Raw genomic sequence first — 19,191 nt, 5'->3', positions numbered from 1 at the left:
AGTCTTGCAATCTTTTAAATATAACATGTAGTATTTACAATCTGTACAACTTAAGCCAAATACAGTACTTTGCCACAAATCAGCAGGCATGACATCAGGAAAACAAAAAACCTTCCACAAAACTACCTTTAAGTATGTCTATTACAAGTTGCTCAGCTTAAAGCCCTCAAAATTCCATAAATTTAAATGCCAGTCAGATCCCAGCAGAGCTTTTTTTCCCAATCACAAACGGTAGAAGTTCATACAGCATTTGACTGTAGCTTGATTTTTTAGTCAAGATAGTCCCAAGCTTTGAACAAAACCAGCTAATAAGTAACTGAACAAAAAAAACCCCAAACATTCTGCCACTTAATCAGTGGTTGTATATAAAACCAAAAATCAAACAAGAAACAGTAGATTTACTAGACAGGAGTCACATCTCTCCACACTGAAAGAGCATTCTCAGTTTGTACATTTATCTATTTATTATTTTTTAAAAACATTTACCCCCCAACACTTTCATATTTTTCTGTAGTGCTTCCATGGCAATATTGGAGCATGTCCTACCAAGTAAACAGAACTCACTGTCTATCTCCTAAAAAAACCCCAGCAACTAAACAACACTATGAATAAAAAAAACCTGCTAATATTTAATCCACAAGTAACCCTTCAACCAATTTGGAGGAAAACATCAGGGAGCTATTTTTACCTCCTACTTTCACATTTATACTAGGTATCAGAATGTTTCAAAATAAAGTACTTTTACTATGATTTCAACATACCATGTAGCCTTGAAATGTAATTCCTCAAGGAAACAATTTCAGTGGCCCATAGAAACAAAAAGCTCTAACTGTGAGTGACATGAGTAAAATATGGAACGGGGAAAGCTGTAAGTCACTCAGTTACAGCACAGAAATTTCATGCTGGAGTTCCAAGGAAAGCTTGTAGCATCTGCTCCCTCAGAAAGGCACAAAGTCTTTATTTTTTCACAAAGTCTTTGATGTGTGAATGCTCTTCCTGTGACAGCTCTGGGGGACCTGAGCCCCAGGACAAGCTCCTTGCTGCAAACACAAGTTTCCAGCCTGTACAAGAGCCATATCCAAGGGGAGAAAAAATGGTTCAGAAAACAGGACTAATCTGCTGCTTCTGATTAAACTCTCAGCATGGATGTTAATTAATGCTAATTGTGTTTCAGAAAGGTTGTTTACCACTGGAAAATCTCCACACGTAGAGTCCTGAGGGCAATGAAGTGTTGAATGGAAAGTAGCATCTTAACTTCCTTATTTTACCAGTGAAATATCAGAACAGGGCTGTATTTCTAATTTACCCTATGCCAATTAGCACTCAGGAAAAAAAATCCCCACCACCTTCCCCTTTCTAACTTAATTCTCAGATACCTCATCCAAGAACATTTCTTATTAATTATAGTAGAGCTTTTGAGACTGGCCCAGCTCAGCAGCAGAGTCCACAGGACCAATCTCTGGGCCATTTTGGCTCTTGCAGCAGCTGCCTGTTTATGAGAAAGTCATGTAACTGCTGCACACACATCCAAGATGTCCCAGACACGCACTTCCTGGCAGTCTAGATCAATCTTGCCGCATGTTGGAAAAAAATTAAATCAATTTATAGAGTTTGGCACTGGAGAGAACAGTAAACCAGTGCCAAAGTCCTCTACAGCACTGGGGGCAGGGGGTGACTAGTTAAAACCATGGCCCAGATGATGCTAAGAAGCACAGGAATGGACTTGCCACAGGTGACATCACAAAACAAGATAAAAATGTTAACTCTCAGTGCTGCTTTGACCAAAAGCAAAGCCCCCCAATACATTAGCTTGCTGAACTCCACACCTGACAGATCACAGCACTACCTTCTACACCTTTACACTCTACCCATCATTTCAGCCTGACTCCCTCCAGCATTTCAGAGAAGCATAGAAGAAAGCAAAAAGTAAAGCTAAAAGAGGGGGAAAAAAAGAAGTCCTTTACCACTTCACTCAAATGATGGCCAAACTGTTACGTGAGATCCAAGGATGGGGAAACCCAGGCAAATAATTCAGCTTCCCTGCAAAGCTATTCTTATACACCAACACATTACACACTCATCACTATTTTATTCAAGGACATTTTAAGTTTATCATGCAGGCTCTCCTTTGAGCTTTCCTGTCAAGGTTCTTTTCTGCCCCTGGGTCTATGAAAATGAGAGATGCCAGCAGCCATTTCCCTCCTTAAAGCTTTGAGGAGCAAGTGCTGCACACAAAGGTTAGCTGAAGGCAATCGAACCCTCCTGAAGCCAGCAGGGTCTGCTGACAGAAGTAAAAAGAAACCCTTTCCTTTTGCATCTGCTGCCACACAGACATTAAGTCTGCTTTCTCAAAATAGTGTGTTACCTAGTCAACACCAGTCAGGAGAAATTCAGTTCTTACTGAGCAGACAGCTTAGTCTTACTGGATTTCTCTTCTGAGCTGTCTGGAAAGTTTGGAAAGGGCAGCAGTGTGAGACAGAAAGAGGGAGAGGTCTATACATGGTGCTGCCAGCTGTGCTGGAGATGAAGCTGTCCTACTGTCACTTCTGACACCTTTTTTTAGAAAGAAAACCATAGTCATGGGGTTGTGCTTACGCTGGTTGTATGGCAGAGGTAACTTTTTGGAAAGAATAGGGTGTTTTCTTTGGTTTAGACAGAGTAGATGCTGTGCAGCTTAAGGACAGCCTTGAAGATGTGTACTGACATCAAGAAATAGAAGGCCTTTTCAATCTTTTCAGGATTTTCTCCAAGTCCTGGAAGCTTGCACAGGGACAAATCACACAGTCAGTACTCTGACACATTCTAGCATTCTATGGAAGCAGAACTGGAAATTATTTATGGGAAGACTTCGGATATACAAATGACACCTAGCATTCTTGTAATTCTGTTTCTAATTAGAGTTGGGTAGGATGTTTTAATTCCAAGTCCTCCTCATCCATGGATGGACCATGGAAAGAAAGCTGTGGAGACAGATACACATTTTTGGCTGGTAGGGGAGCTTCAAAACTTACAGCTTTAAAAAGAAAAAAAAATAGATTTTTTATTGTCACAGCAAAATGATGGATTTTTTTTTTTAAACCACACTGATAGGACCATTTGCATTTCCAAAAAGCTTTCACAATGAGCATCTGAGCTCCTATATAACCAGCAGTGCAATTCTGGTCAACTGTAGTAATACACACATAACATCCTTGGCCAAAAACACAGTGGTATAACACAAACAAGAGTTTGCTCTGATGAATCTTGAAGAGCATTTATTTCCTTGATGTTTGGGAAGTTTACAGGCTTGGTTTGCCACCACTGTACTTGTCACTGAGGACATGTGCCTGTTACAGAAAGCTGACAGATGAATCCTTCTAAGCAGTTGCCATTTGCTGCGCTTTATGAAGCCCTGTCACTAGAATTTGACAATAGATAATACATATCATTCACACCAAAAGCTGAGGGAAAAAACCATTAAAAAAAAAATCCAGATTTCCTTATAAAAAGTAGCCTTTTACAGGTTACCAAACTGTTCACAAATTATCTGTTCCAGGCTTCCACATACAGAGCAATTAATTTGACAAACAAGAAAAAGACAGTTGCATCATTTTTAACATGAAGTTAATGTATGAATTTTTGATAGGCAGCTCTGCAGTGCTTGGCATTTTCAAAACATAACTACAGATGCTTAAATTACATATAAAGAATCCTACAAATTTACATCAGCCTTCTGTATGTGGAATATGGCTAGAACATCCTTGTGCTCTTTTCCTTTCATCCCTTCATGCATAACATTTACATTTGTGGGTATTCCAATTACAGCTAGAATTATCAAACAACATGTACATCATTGTATCGAAGGTATCATAGGCACCATAAAAATATTCTAAATTAGTTGTGTTAGAAAGAATCACACATAAAATATCTGTTAAACCCAGCATATCATGCTGCTTATTAGTCAAGGCACTAGTGGTTCAAATAGTAGGTGAATTTGGGATTATAATTCTGGCACAAATGAACCAGATACACTTTCTACTTCCAGTGGAACAATTACAGGATTACTGCAATAAACTTGTGTTAATTCGCACCTTGGATGACTTTCAAAAACAGCAAACAAGATACAGGAGGTGTTATACGAGGTGTCAAAACTAATCTTGGAAAAATTCAAGTTTACTTTCAGGATTAGTGGCAATAGCCTTACAGCGACAAGAGGCATGCAACAAGAACACATACAGTGATAGCTGAAACTTGGGCAGAGTTTACATAGGTGACAGCAGGTCGACGACTGAGAGCATTTTTCCAAGAAGAAAGCAGCGAGAGCAAGAGCTCAGGAATTGAGCCCCCTTGGCAAAATGACTTGATGAGAAAAAGGAAGAAAAGTGATGAAGTCACAAAACAATGCACAAAAAAAGATATGGTTATATCAATCACTAGACGAATGCTAAATATTCTTCTCGTAAAATGAAGAAATGTAATTCTTATCATATGTCAAATTGTTGGACTTGACTTCACCTTATTAAAACATGGACACAGAACAAAGTTTGAGAGGTGAGGTGGAATTTTGAATACCTAAAAAAAAAACTTCCTACAGATACCAAGAAGAGCATGTGCTGAAAATTTAATTACATATCTACAAAGTCAGCTGTGATTATGCAGGTGTAAAACACTAAGTCCTTGAAAGAGATTCACTTAATATTTCCAGTTTCATTTTATTCTGTTTGTGCTGTTGGTATTTATTTTGCTGACCTTACTCTAGTACTTGACAGTACACACAGCTGATAGTGTTTCACAGAAATACTGTGACTACGAGACTTATGCTCCACTTAAATTATCAAAAGAATTTATGCATTTTATTTTTAAATTTATTTACTCAATTTTTATTTGTTTTTAAATGACTCTGTCTGGATGGTATAACACAACTTACGCAGTGCCCATAAATCATACAACTCTGCTTGTTGCTTATCTTTTATGGATAATTTGGGCACACATCATTTGTAACATCATAGATTCATGAACAGTTTGGCATTGTGTGTTTTAATTATATCAATGTACAGCTGAAAAAGACAGTTGTTTTACAGCTGCACTTGAATTAAGAGTATTGGTAGCTTTAACTGAGATTTTGGAACCTGACTAGTTACCCAGGCAAAAGTTTTACTTTCTAAACATGCATATTAATATCTGTAAAACTAAAATACTATTTGGATCCTTGGCTATGAAAGTCAACCATAGAAGTCACCACAATCCACTTCCTACCATACAGTGTAGTTTACCTTCTCTCACGCCTCTTGTCTTTATTGTCTTTCCTTCTTTTCTTTTCTCTCTGCTTGACCATCTCACCCAACTTTACTCTTTTCATTCTCTTCTACTCCAAATTTTATTTATCCATCCTCACCTATTTTTTTCCAGCCACCCCTTTTACAGAAGGAGGGAAAAATATATTTACAGGTCTGAAAAAAACTCAATGCTATAGAAAAGATTGTCAATTTCAATTCACTACCCATAATGAAGCGCTGCAGGAGAAAGTGAGACAAGTAGAAAGATCAGTAGAGCACAGCAAGATAGCACAGATCTGTAAAAGGCAATTTTCCTGGAATTCACATGATAATACATGGAAAAAACGAACACTGACTCTGGCCTGTCTTTAGTTATTATAGGAGATCCACACAGTTTAATGTCAGACCTCCAAAAGAGGCTAAGTAAGCTGCAGATAAAGAGCTATTTCTATGCCTATTAATGTAGGAATGCAGCTGGATAAATATAGCAAATTTAATTATAGTGCTATTACACCAGAGGTGATTTAAAAAATTGAATAATCATGATCTTCATTGTGATGTTTCTCTTTTGGTCTTCATCAGACAAAATAAGTACAAGAATTTGTCATGCATTATGAAGATTTAAAACAAAACATGGAATCCAGCAAGACAAAGACTAAATCATAAGACAACAACACTGCATTGCTCAAATAGCCCAACTCAAGAAGCCATGTGTCAGACTATTTTCTTTATTATGTGGATCACATTCAAAATTACCTGGAGTTTATTAAAAAATATCTAAGAGTGGTAAAACAAACTGTTTAGACAAACACATTAGTAAAGAACACAAAAGTATTTGGCCTGAAGAAAAATCTTCAAGCCTATGAGGCACCTGAATATTATCAGTTTCTTGCTTATCAAAGACACATACATACAACTGGTTTTCTTCTTATGCTACATCATAATTGTTACATTAAACTATTATCTTGCCCACTTACATGGAGTTATTTTTTTCTAAATTAAGCGTACATATATATATATACATATATACATATATAGGTATTTAGGCCCTGCAAATCAGAGGGCTTTAATTTATTGTGCTTTACATGACTAACACTTCAGTGAGGGTGGGGGTTGCTCCTAGGCTTACCCAGCCAGTTCCACTTCCTTGGGTTTTAGTGAACAGCACTGATGACCCTTGTAACACAGCCCATGATGACATCCAATTCTTTCTGTAAATAATTGTAAACAAACATAAAATAAATGGACTCTGAAAGCAGATATTTAAACCGTCCATCATTGGTGCTCAGGTGACCTGCATGTTAATGTTCTTAAGCACATATACAGTCATTAGTGGCATCAGTAAGTCTTAATTGCTATCATATTTGTAGAAGGGAACATATGTTAACAATCCCAGCCTGACCATCAAAGTCTAAATCAAACAAAGCTAATTAGTAGTAGAAGCAGTTCACCAAGAGAAATACCATGCAATTATAATTTCAAAGGGGCTAATCTGGAACACTCAGCCTACTGTGTACTTAACAGATCATGCCAAAGTACTGCATAATTCTGAAATTCATTGATCTGAGATGCAAGTGTTCCATGTTTATGTAATAGGCTCATTTACATTGGCAATAAAATATTTGCTACACATCTAAAAAATTAAGAAAAAGAATGAGTTGTTTCAGTTGTCTGACTATTTGATTTTATGCAGAGTCGTTCTCCTAAGGTAGTAAAAAAAATAAAATCTTGACAAGCCCTGAATGTCTATTCCCTTTACCCAACATGAATTATTACTTAACAGCTCTCAAAGTGACAGGATGGCCACACTGCATCCTTCTGTTCAGCAGTGCAACAATCCAGATCAATGATTCCAACAGATGCAACGTAAATGATGACAATACATTGTGCCAGCAGCAGCTTACACAAGCCACTGTCCAGCCAGTGCTACCAAATTCTTAGAAGCAGCTCTGAGGAAGCAAACTGGAGGTCAGATGTGCTGCCCAACTGCACTGGACTAGGTCAGGGTGGCTCTACAATAACAGCTGAGTGCTGCCTATCTAATCCTCAGGACAAGCATGCTTCATGTATCACAAGTCTGGGAAACATTGAACTATTAGATCTAAAGGATTAAATTAAAAAAAAACAAAAAAGCAAAAAAGGCAAGGAGCAAACCTAAATTAAATCTGAGGATGTGCCATCTAAATTATGTGCCATCTGAGGATGTGCCATCTAGATTAGATGGCATATCTAGATGTGCCATCTAATTAAATCTGAGGATGAAAATCTGCAGTATTTTCAAAACATCAGAAATGTAGTTACCCAGCTACACTTGATTACACATTATGATTTATAGTGCAAATTGCTGCCTGGAAGGCAGAGAAAGAATTTAGAAATGAGGTCACTTGTCACCTACAGGAGACTGATGTTGGGCAATACACTGCTCCAAGCCCTTCACAAGCACAGTGCAGGAAGAATCAGGGAGCACATGGCATGTACAACCCTTGGAACTTGAAGGACAGCAAGTGCAATCTGAAAGCTCCTCTTACACTGATTTTATCCAAAAATGGGACAGGCCATAACCTATACAGATTTGCTCTTAAATCAATCAATCAATCCCATTTTATAAAGCTGTCTCTCATCAATACACCTTCATGAAATCGCTGCCCTGTGTGAAATCCTGATACACGAGCCTCAGTCACTCTGCAGTAATCTTTAGCTCACTGAGAGAAACACATGGGATAAGGTTAATGCTGTGTCACACAGGAAAACCTCTATGGCAATTTCAGACAATGAGTAAGAAGTTGCAAACCCCAGTATGCTGTCCTAATATAAAAAACCTTTCATAAACCCTAAGCACATGCACTTGCACAAGTCCAAGACTTACCGAACTTTCTTCCCATTTTCTGTAATTTTTGTCACATTTAATAATCCATACTTTTCTTGACCCTGTAAGATAAGAGTAAGACATAAGAAATATAAAAGAAAATCTGCTTCTATTAACATCACATCACAGAATTCAATCCTCCAAATAATCGATTTCTGGCAGTGAGCCACCTTTGCTCATGTTATAACTTCAAGAAACTGTCTTTAAGCATATTTAAATATTCAGAGATCAGCAAAATCAAAATTCCTCAGGGAAAGTACTCATTACCATTCAGAGGGTAAAAAGCTTTCCTTCATCAAGACCAAGGTTCTTTGGACAAGCCAAACTAAATAATTTGTGATAGTAGACAGTGAAAATTATGAATGGAAATTTAAATTTTTTGTATAATAGAAGATTAGTGCTTTACTGAAAAGGAAGAGGCTGACAAAAAACCAGCCTAAATTCCATGACAAATTCTTCCAAGTAATTTTAAATTTCATATTTTAAATAAAACACGGTTGAAGTGCATAAAAATATTAACATATTCAGGCTAAAAACAGAAGAGTGAAGCATTTCTTTGATGTCCTCATTTTTCCTATCCCCAAGGAAAATAGTAGAATTTTAAACTACTTAGTTATGTCTTGTTGACGAAAACCATCTATATTAGTATGCCTACAGAAAAAAATTGAAGACCAGACAGTGATTGGTGGGAAAAGAACACTGCTGAACAAGAAGGCTGTTTGCAAGTTTCAAATATTTGGAGTAAATATTTCTAGTTTCTGTGTAAAAATAATAAAATAAAGAAATGTTTAAAAAAGCATTCTAGGATAAAAAGATTCACTTAAACCATCATCTTAAGATGAGGTATCAAAGTCTACCATTTTCTCCTGACATTTCAGCTGTGTCCTACCAGTCAGTGGTGCTAAAAGAACACTAAATTATTTTTTTATCAATTCCTTTTCAGTAACAGCTCCTAACAGTTCCTAACTTATGAAATAAGCTATTAGTTGAAACAATCAACTAGGGAATGGATCCAAATTAGTTTTATCTTTATAAAAATGACCTAAATTCTAGATCCAATGAAAATAGAAGATAAATCCTCTCCAGCATTTTCCTCTAAATCTCAAAGTTAAGTGGACCATAACTGCACAATACAACTTTGGAGAATTTTTTTTTTTGCTGGAATACTGTGACAGTACTCTTAGCAGAGACACAGATCTGTTTTTCACAGACCTTAAAAATTTTACCTACATGTTTCAAGAACAGCACATAAAACACAGAACAGACCCATTATCAAGGACAAAGGTGTTTTGCTGGTGGATCAGATGTTACTTCAGTCCAGGAGTAACTGCTACTCTTATCAATCCATTATCTTCACTGGGCTGGAATGCTTCCTCAAGCCAGAGACAGATGCATTATTTTCCAAAACTGGTATTTTCAATAGAAGGAGTCCCTTCCCTCATCCACTCTCCAAAAAGCCAAACAAATGAATTATCCTATTTTTCAGACTACTTTATTTGTGATCCATGCAGACCATGTACTAACAGTCCTATGCATTGCACCCTTCCAACCAACCTTTGGCTTTAACAAGCAGAACAGTCTGTCACCAGCTTTCACAGTGACTGGGCAACCTGTGCTCACTTCCCAAAATAAATCATGGTTTTAATCAATTACTCACAGTGGAACTAGTGGGGATGCTCCAGAGAATTATTCAGAGAAAGTATCATACTGCCCTACTCAGCAACAACACTAGGGGGTACTAACGGGAAAATTAATGGAATCAGGAAAAAGAAGATGAAAGCAGGTTAAGGATCAAAATTCTTTAAAAATTGCCAGCTTTCTTTGGAATATTGAAATCCCAGGGCACAGCTAAAGAAAAAACAGATGTTTTTTCTACTATCTAAGTCAAGAATGAGCTCTTCTGCAAAATACAATTTCAAGAATTCAAGATCTGAGCCATATTTAAAGAAATTAGATCATATGCAGCAATAATTTTTTTTGTGTAAAGCTATCAGCTATGGTGGCTTAATAAACAATGTTTATTTTATTGTGAAAAGCTGTTTGAAGTGTTATAAGAATGGATTATCACAAATAAGCCAGAGAACTATTTCCCTGCATGCAGAGTAAGAAAAAAAACAGAAGTTGTGCATGAGGTAACTACCAAAGGGCTGGTAAAACTGACCAAGTTACTTATTTCAATGCTACTGTAGTATAGTTTAAAAAAAAACAAAAAGTTTTTTTAATCCATTTCCCACTGTTTAAAAAGGAATGACCACATTTAAAATATAAACTGAAATGCAAAAAGTTGTTCAGCAGGCTTAGGTTTTTCTCCCAGTGGTTATTCTACTAAATCAAAATGACATAGTTTATTTATGCCAGGTCCCCTATGACTCTTAAAGACTGAAACACAAGCCAAAATTAGAGATATCAAATACTACAGACAATTACTAACTGTAAGGGATTCTGTGAAGAGGGGGAATTTGTTTCTGTTTTTACCTTTCACAATGCTGTGTGAGAAGATGTGACTGTTGGAGGAAGCAACTGAGTTCCACATAATTTGGCACAACTTGGCCACAGTGAATTTCTAACTTAATCTACTATCACTAAGTTACATTTAAACCAGAGGCAATTCACATTTTTTTCCTGAAAGCAGAGTTGGATGCAACGCATTCCTTTTAAAATGTAAAGCCTTCAAATAGTTTTAGCCCATTATTTTCCCCAAAAACAGGAAGGCTTACCCTCAATTCTCTAATCATGAATAGCCCAGTTTTTATAACATCTACTTATCTATTTAAACACTTTGCATACTGACTGTGGCTTGATGCTTTGGTGAAGAAGGAGATGACTCATTTTCAGGAAAACTGGCCTTAGAAGCAGATGATGATTCCTATAAAATTCAAATAGTATCAGTTATTATCTTTCTTACAATTCTTTTAATTTTTTTAAACCTAAAGATACTTTCTCTTTTTACACACTCACACATTAGAAAAGCACTTCTTTTGAGCATTCATAATATTCTCAGACAGCTACATTCTAAACTTGCTTATTTAACAGTGTTCTTACAAGATTTACAGACAACACTCAAACTGGGTTAATTAGTACATAACCATTTGAAAAATAAAAGATGTTAATACATGCTGTATCAGCTTCACGCAAAGCCTTCATCCATATTAAGGGGCAGATTTTTTGTATGGAAGTGCTATCAAATTATTAAGTATATTTAAAATAATAGCTTATTACAAGATACCCTATGATAAATACTAATATTTTAAAGAACACAATATGTTTCTGTGTGCAGTGTAAATATATAACTTTTTAAATGCTTATCTTATATGTACAAAAACATACCAAATTCTATTAATTTTTGTGAGCCATGATCATTAATTTCCTTATAATCAAAAACTGAAAATCTCTAGAGATTTGGGGTTTTGTTTTGAACTGTTAACTACAGATGAAAATAAAATACTAAATCTCTGAAAATCAGAAAAATCACCCATCTGGAGAAAAAAAAAAAATGGCATGTACATTTCCTCTGAAGTAATGATTGCTTTGCACAAACACATTGCTTGAGAATCTGGTACAAAGAATTTCAAAAGGGAGAAAAACATCACTTGTTCTCTGTTACTGTTAACACATTTCTCCCCCTCTCTTTTTAATTCCCTTGATAGCTTTCCCAAACCCAGTTTGCTTTTGCAGCATTACATGGCACTGTGCATACTTGTGCTTTAAAATTCACTTGCAAATCTCCCTACAGAAATGGTCCCCTAGTTCTTTTAGTAGCATAATGACAGAGAACTTTAGCACTCCTAAACAGAACAGCCTAAATGTTCCAGATTTTCAGATGTCTGCAAAGAAAAAGAAATTTCTCAAATTAAGAAAATCAACTGTCCCTCCCAGGAAGGTATTTTTTCCTATGCTATTCAATTTTTTTAGCTGATGGCTATATCCAGATATGTGCCACAGCCAATAAACTGTTAACAAATATGTTTGGTATCATCAAATTCTCCTGAGCCATGGCAACCCATACTTTCACTCTGATACATTTCAAGTACTCTTTTGACTGGCCTGTTTTCATACAATTGAGTTGTGTTGTTTTTCCAAGAAAAAACAAATAAGGAAAATTTTAAAAAAAATAGCTTCCCTAGGAGACCGCTAAAAAGAAAGCTTAGGGCTCATGTGCCCATCCAGGCAAATACCAGTTGATTTCCTTTCTATTTCATTCCAAATTTGAGATAGCTTTCATACAGTAAGCAACTCTGGAACAAGAAATCCAGTATTTGTGGTAATGAACCATTCCCTTTCCACATACTAGCTTAAAGGAGAATATATTAATAATGTGCCTGCTATTGGTAATAAAACAGCTGCATTAATGCACTAAAAATTATCTGTCTTTCCACAAAACATTAGTTTATTGCTCCACTACACATTTTTAATTTTCTCAAAGTATTAATGTCATGCTTCATATGAACTGTATTCTCCTTACCAATAAAAAAATACATGCTGCCTACATGCTTGGAAACTGTTAGAGGAACTTCAGGCTGCTCATCTAAGACTTCACAAATGCAGTTCAAACAGTTTCTTTTGGTTATTACACATAACATTTGTCCACTTCCATGTTAGCTTCACTAGGTTTAAGCTCTTGATAAGTGAACACTAAGCCTTGAAGAAATGTAAACAGCTCCAGTTAATCAATGTTTTACAAAAGCTTCTTCATTCAGTGCAGCACTACATAAAGTTCTTTCTGAAACAGAAGTAAATCTTAAGCCATAAAATAAAAAGCCTTCCCCTAAAAGCAAAGCCAGAACTTCAAGCTACCTCCAACAAAAGTGCTCATACCTGTGAAGCATAGACTGCACATGAGGCTAGAAGTGTCCACTCAGATCTGATTTATCAGGGCTCCATCTAGGCTGTGTCTCATGTAGTGCCACAACACACAGAGTACAGAAGGATGCGTGAGGCAGAGGAAGAGGAGGAGGGAGGGGAAAGGAGCAGCAGCAGGATCTGAGAATTGCTTGAGCTGAATTAATGCCGAGAGGTGCAAAGTCTCCAGCCAAGCACGGCCCACTGCCTCCTCAACTCCACACATGATATATCCTAAACTGACAACTCAAAAGCTCAAGATCAAATCCAATAAAGCCTGTTCTGAAGAGTTAAGTCAACTCATGAAAAACGAGTCCATTAAAATGGAAACAACAGGTCGAGCAAGTAATGCTCTGGGTAGCAGATCCACTGTCATTACAACTACTGTATTTTGCCTGTTTTAGTTTGGTTTTGACAACTGCGATTATACAAGGCCACTCATAGGCTTTTTCTCACACTTCCAGATCTGCATTCACTTAATTTTTTTTCTCAGAATTTTAGGAAAAGGGAGCTTACAAAGCCATTTCCTGGTATGTCATTCTGAGTAGTCTGCGCTAAGAATTCAGCAGTACCATGTATTTCATTTGCCAGGAATCTTAGGGTGGACTGAAGCAAAGTTACAGAAACCAGCATGTCACCACCCCACACCAACAGTTTCAGTTCCTCCCAGCTCAGCTCACATCAATTCTCCTCGGTCACAGGCAGAATGGCCCAGCACAAGCAAAAGTGGAAAAAAGGTGAAAAGCAGAGGGAGAGCAAGGGAGAGGGCCCTGTCTCGTTGTTGGCCTAAACAGCATCTGTTTACTGTACAGCCCAAAAATACTATCAAGAACATGCCCTAAGAATGGGCAGAGAACAGCTTTTGCTGTTACTGACTCACAGTATTTATCAAACTGAACACCAGCTCAGCTCTGGAGAGGATCAAAGCCAAGTGTTTCAGCACTTTCAGTACTATCCTCTGCCCTTCAATAACAATATTACAGACCTACTGTAACCATGCACAGCTTTTCCCCTGAACTAACACTAGTTAAAATACTTCAAGGACAAGAAAAGAGCTACTGTTCACAAAGTAACAGTAGTGAAGTTATAGAACAACCCTTTCTTTTGGTGCATGTTATGCACAATGACACAAGAGACCATAAAAAAATGAAATTTCAGAAATTCAGGCATAGTAATTTCTGGTACATTAAATATGTCACACATCAGAAACAAGTGGCATTTCAGCATGCTGTTTAACTTGCTCCTACCTTGTCGTTGGTGTCCAGCACAATTGTGCTGTGCCTCCATTTTGTTAAAACTATTGGCTCCTGTAGCCTCCTGTCCAGACTCCTACTCTTTATTATATCTCTCTGCTGCTGTGGTGAAGCATTATACTAAAGAAAAGAAAAGAAAAGTAAAATTGTAAGTAGAATCTAATTCATGCAAACAAGACTTGGACATACCACTCATATATCTAAATAGTGCAAATTTTCAGACTTCTGATGTCACCACCCAAGGGTGTGAAAACAAGCCTTGGTTTTATTTTGCATTTAGTCTTCAGAATTGTCCTTTCTCCCACAGACCTCTCTGAGGCAGTAACTAAGACTGGTGTGTTGGGATAATACTCTCAATTGGCAGAGATATGTTTGGTTTCTTCTGCAACAGATACTGCTGATTATGCAACCCATCAGGGTATTGAGAACCACCAAGGAATTAAATAAAAGATTTAAAGATTCACTCTTCATATTGCACAGACAGTACTGTAGCACATGTCCAGCTCTTGTGTAAGAAAAAGAAAACCCCATTATCCTGCAGTCAGGCATTCAGATTGTTATGATTGCCTGGGAATGACTGTCTTTGACCCAAAGATTTGGGATGCCTAGGAGAGGAGACATGAGAGTGAGGACTTGCTTTTTCAGAATAAACACATCAAATTGCTTATAAAATAATTTGTTGTTGTGAGATGTACACACCATGTACAAAATGTACACATTCCATAAACATAGAAAATAAATGTTTTGCAGGAAATAATTTTAAGACTTAACAGAGCTGTAACAACCAAGGAGAGACCATATTTATCATAACATAGGTTTTCTAGTATCTCAAGAGCATGCAAACTCACTAAGAAAACATGAGAGTCATGGGAAGGACACAGCATTTAAGTAGATCTCAGAACTGCAGCATAATTTTAATTGTGTTGCCATTTTACATCATCACAATCAATACCTTATAAAAAATTCTAAAAATATTTCAAACAAAGTTTAATACTGAAAACACAAACAAGAAAAGACAACATCAATGTATGGAGGTTTTAAGTGATTTATAAAAATCTCATTCTTTCTAGTCAGTATCAAAAGACTAAAATCTGCACATAGAAAGAAACTTCAGGCAGCATTTGTGGAGTAATGTAAAGCACTACAGTCCTCTGGGTAAGAAGTAACAAAGGAAAGTCAAGTGCCCCCTTTACCTGAGAAGGCTAAAGCAATTATCTTTGCAAGGACACTGAGCTCTACAATCTTCCTGCTGAAAGCTCAGAGCCTCAGGTGTTCAAAGACAGAATAACCCTTCCCTGCACATACCAGCAAAGCATGGCAAGGTTTAACCTAAACAACATAAACCTAACCAAATTTGCATAATACAGTTATATTTATTGCCCAAATAAAGAACCAGCATTGCTGCTGCTATGGTATTCATGACATTTTGAGTTAGCTTTGTGTTTTACTATGAACAGTTAGTTAATGCTCCAATAAGCCAACAGATGCTTAAAAGTTAAATAACTTTAGCATAAAACACTCCCAAGTGAATGGATGTTGCAGTGCTGAGAATGAAATTCAGTAGCTCATGTACAGAACAATGTATCAGCTGTCACTGCAGAAAGTCACTTCCGAGCCTGCACTGCCTCTGTACTGCTTCAGCACATTTACACTCACATGACAACTGCTTCCTCACAATGCTGAGGTTTAAGCAGCTCTCAGTTTGTCTCCTTGTTAAATCAAAAGCTGAGCCATGATACATGCTGAAAGGACCCTAGTACAGCTTCTTTCTTGTTATGGAAATACCCACTCTGCCAGTGCTCCTACAACCCAAACCAAGCAGCAAGCTGAGCAACATGCAGCAAAATTGTCTGCCAGCATTAAAACTAAAATCAAAACAATTTTCAGTGAAACTATGTCTAAATCACATAGGCTCCAACAAACAGCATTCTTGCAGCAGCTCTAACCCATTTAAGCAGGTAATTCAAACACGTTTCTTGCTACAAAACAAAACTGTTTATTTCAGAAATAGATTTACACAGTGCTGACATTGGTATACATTATTTATGGAAATCTTCCATGCACTTTCCATTTGAGTAATACAAGGAATTGAATAAACAAATATGTATTTTGAAATAATTTATCTTGTACTTAAGTACATTTTAGGAGTTAGGATATGGGCACAAGCATAATTTCAGATGATCTATATTTAAAAGGTGCATTTGATACTATCACAAGCCACCAGGAGTTAACTTCTCCAACTGGCAACCCCATCTTGAAGGAGAAACATGAAATTCACGTTTTACTAAACATATTTAACATGAAAGCAAAGCAACAGTATATGGAGCTCATCAACAAAGCACTGCTAACAATTCAGGAATACTGAACTCTATGCATTTTAGCAGCTTAAATAATCTGCATTGGTGACATAAACAGTGTTAGTAAACTGACAAGTCTTTAAAGGGAACATTCCTTTAAAGGGAACATCTTTAAAGGGAAATCTATTTTTGCCCCATTTTCTCGCAATAAATATTTCAAGTAAACCCTCTTTTCTCAGATGTCTATGAGATTTTTTTATTTGTTTTATTAATTATAAATAGTAAAACACACTGGGAGGGTGATATAGAAATAAAAAGATTGTGTGTTTCTGAGCTCAAGACAAGCCTCCACTTTTAAAATAAATTAATAGGTCTGTGATCTCCAAAGAGAATCATAGGGAGATGCAGACACAACTCCAGACTGTGCATTGTCCAGCAGAACTCACCATCCTCTAGACCAGGCAGAATCCACTGGCTAGGGAGAGGTGACTAGAGCTGGAAGCCTTGCCTGGTTGGATGACACCACCCTGCAACTCTGCTCTGCTCCAACCCAACCCTAGCTCAAAAGGCCTTGCAGAACAGCTTCAGGTGCAGTTTCCTTTCTGACACTCTACAGGACTCCCACCTGCAGAGGAGCTGCTCTCTCTCTCTCTCCTCCTGCATTTGCAGTATTTTACCAGTGTTTACCAGAAACTAGGCTGGGCTTGCCTTCCCTTGCTAAATCTTGTTTCTACATAACCATAAGCAGGCTTTCTATGCCTAAGACTTGGTGTAATCTTGATGACAGAGATCAGGCAAGGGCTGTCCACTACAATAAAACTGACCCGTTCAAGAGCGCATATTGCCTGGTGGCACAACCCCTGCTATACCATGAGCCTTAATAGCATCGTCTCAGGGTGCAGTGTTATTTTCCTAACTCTAAAGCTCTTTTAAAATGCAGCACACAACTCCCAAGTTTACCCACTACTGTTCCTTGAAAATCCTCCACAAACAAATTTGTCGCTTTACATTGACCCCTCTGGCACATCACCTCAGCTTGTTCCCCATTTCATTGGGAGCATCTTCTATCACATAGGGAGCACATAACCAAATTGTTCATTCTCTGATTGCACACACCAAGCAAAACAGATATTTTTTTTTTTTTTGTAACAGCTCTTGCTGTAGGTTAAGGACACCAGTGGGGTAAATTTAGGTCACACAGTATTCTTTCCATTGCTAAATTTGTTCAATACCTTCTCCAGCTATTAAAAAGCTTTCGTTGCCTCAGTATAAAATTTTTTAACCTTCTCAACTGGCTGAGTGAATTCTATTTAATTTTAAGCTGATACATGGCATGGCTCAAGGCTCTGTCCTAGCCTAATTGTGCCTGAAACAAATGTAACACCTTCAAGTTATTTGTAGCAGTTGTCCCCATTCTTACAGAGATGACACAGATCTGTCAGCTTTAGGAAACAGAAAAAAGATACTTTTTGGTTTGTGTTAGCAACATCTTAAGCCAAATGAAAGTAACTGGGTTGCCTAAGGGAGAAAAGACTGGGAAGCAACCAATACTGAAAGTTGGTAAAGACCTGAAGTGAAGCCTTTTCCTCTACCTTACTTCAAAGATCAAAAGAGCAGCATTTAAAAACATTGCGCTGTCCTAGTACCCTTTAAGCACCTCATATATGTTATTTGCAGTTGTCCCAATAGACTGTCTGAAATAGAAGAATCTTATTTTTAAAAAAATTAAAGTTGCCTCAGAACAAAATGACTTTCTAGTGCTCCTACTGTCCTTGGCTTTGAATAAACCTTTTTGGTGCTGTGACAGACACAACACCTATGTTACAGCTTTTGCTTTTCTTATCAACTAAATCAGTAACACATTTTTCTTAAACCTCTATAAATAAATAAATAAGGATTATTTTTGTCCTTTTAAGGACTTCATTCCCTTCCTTTCTCTAGGGAAAGGAGATTTCTCATTCTCTGCTATAGCATGTCAGGGTGGCAGCAGTTGGAGGCATCAGTCACACTGAAGGAACAAAATCCAGGCAGAATGAGGAAACCATTGGACCAAGCAGGTTTAGCTGAAATGTGCAAGTGACTGAAAGACACCTCTGGATAGCCAACTGAACAAAGTAGGTTATCTTGGACACCCATTGCCTCCCCTTTAAATCCTCAGGGTCACCAAGACTGCTCATCTTTGATGAGCAGCCCCAAGTCATCACTGATTGCCACAGGTCCTGCTGTGTGCCCAAGCAAAAGCAGAGGTAAGGTGGGAGCCACTAAACTCCAGGACAAACAAGGAAGACCAGACCCAGCTTTGTGAGTAAAAACACACACATTAAAGAGAAGAGGCAGAAAAAAAGCCTGTCTTCTTATAATTAACTCAGGCTTGTTGTATCACTTGTGTTGTTAAAAACCACCTGGATCCTTGCAGGAGCTGAGGCTGTCTCAACTTTTGCCAACCAATCCCAAATTTTAGAACAAGAATGTAAAGCTGGTTCACCATTGCTAATGAAACTGCCTAGTGCATTGACTTGCAATGGACTCAAATGCAGCACACATGATATGTGACCTCAAATCCAGCACCAGAGCTCAGAACAAGACAAATTAACCTAAGACAACCAAGCTTTATTTACATCTCCTATTTATTTTCTTTCACCATTTGATTGCATGATATATTCCTGACATTACCTGCACCC

At 37.4% G+C, this 19,191-nt stretch overlaps 1 protein-coding gene across 12 annotated transcripts in view; it reads right to left on the bottom strand.

Moving 5' to 3' along the window:
• Positions 1-19,191, bottom strand: part of ARHGAP12 (Rho GTPase activating protein 12) — a 76,388-nt gene that overhangs the window by 13,725 nt on the left and 43,472 nt on the right. For 7 of the 12 annotated variants that reach the window (XR_014849689.1, XM_085050384.1, XM_085050387.1 and 4 more), the window contains 5 exons: positions 14,208-14,333; positions 10,913-10,987; positions 8,122-8,183; positions 6,385-6,466; positions 4,216-4,338 (listed from right to left, as the gene is read on the bottom strand). Coding sequence is in view for 11 of the 12 variants with exons in the window: in XM_085050384.1 (XP_084906510.1) it covers positions 4,216-4,338; positions 6,385-6,466; positions 8,122-8,183; positions 10,913-10,987; positions 14,208-14,333 (468 nt within the window). In the remaining variant the exon portion in view is untranslated. The remainder of the gene's footprint in view (positions 1-4,215; positions 4,339-6,384; positions 6,467-8,121; positions 8,184-10,912; positions 10,988-14,207; positions 14,334-19,191) is intronic. The other 5 variants (XM_085050388.1, XM_085050389.1, XM_085050394.1 and 2 more) reach the window with 2 other exon arrangements.

The sequence above is a fragment of the Lichenostomus cassidix genome, chromosome 2 (genome assembly GCF_008360975.1).
Source record: "Lichenostomus cassidix isolate B80296 chromosome 2, HeHo_3.0, whole genome shotgun sequence".
NCBI lineage: Eukaryota > Metazoa > Chordata > Aves > Passeriformes > Meliphagidae > Lichenostomus > Lichenostomus cassidix.
The sequence above is the reverse complement of the archived record's forward strand: the minus strand, read 5'-3'. Positions and strand labels throughout refer to the sequence as shown.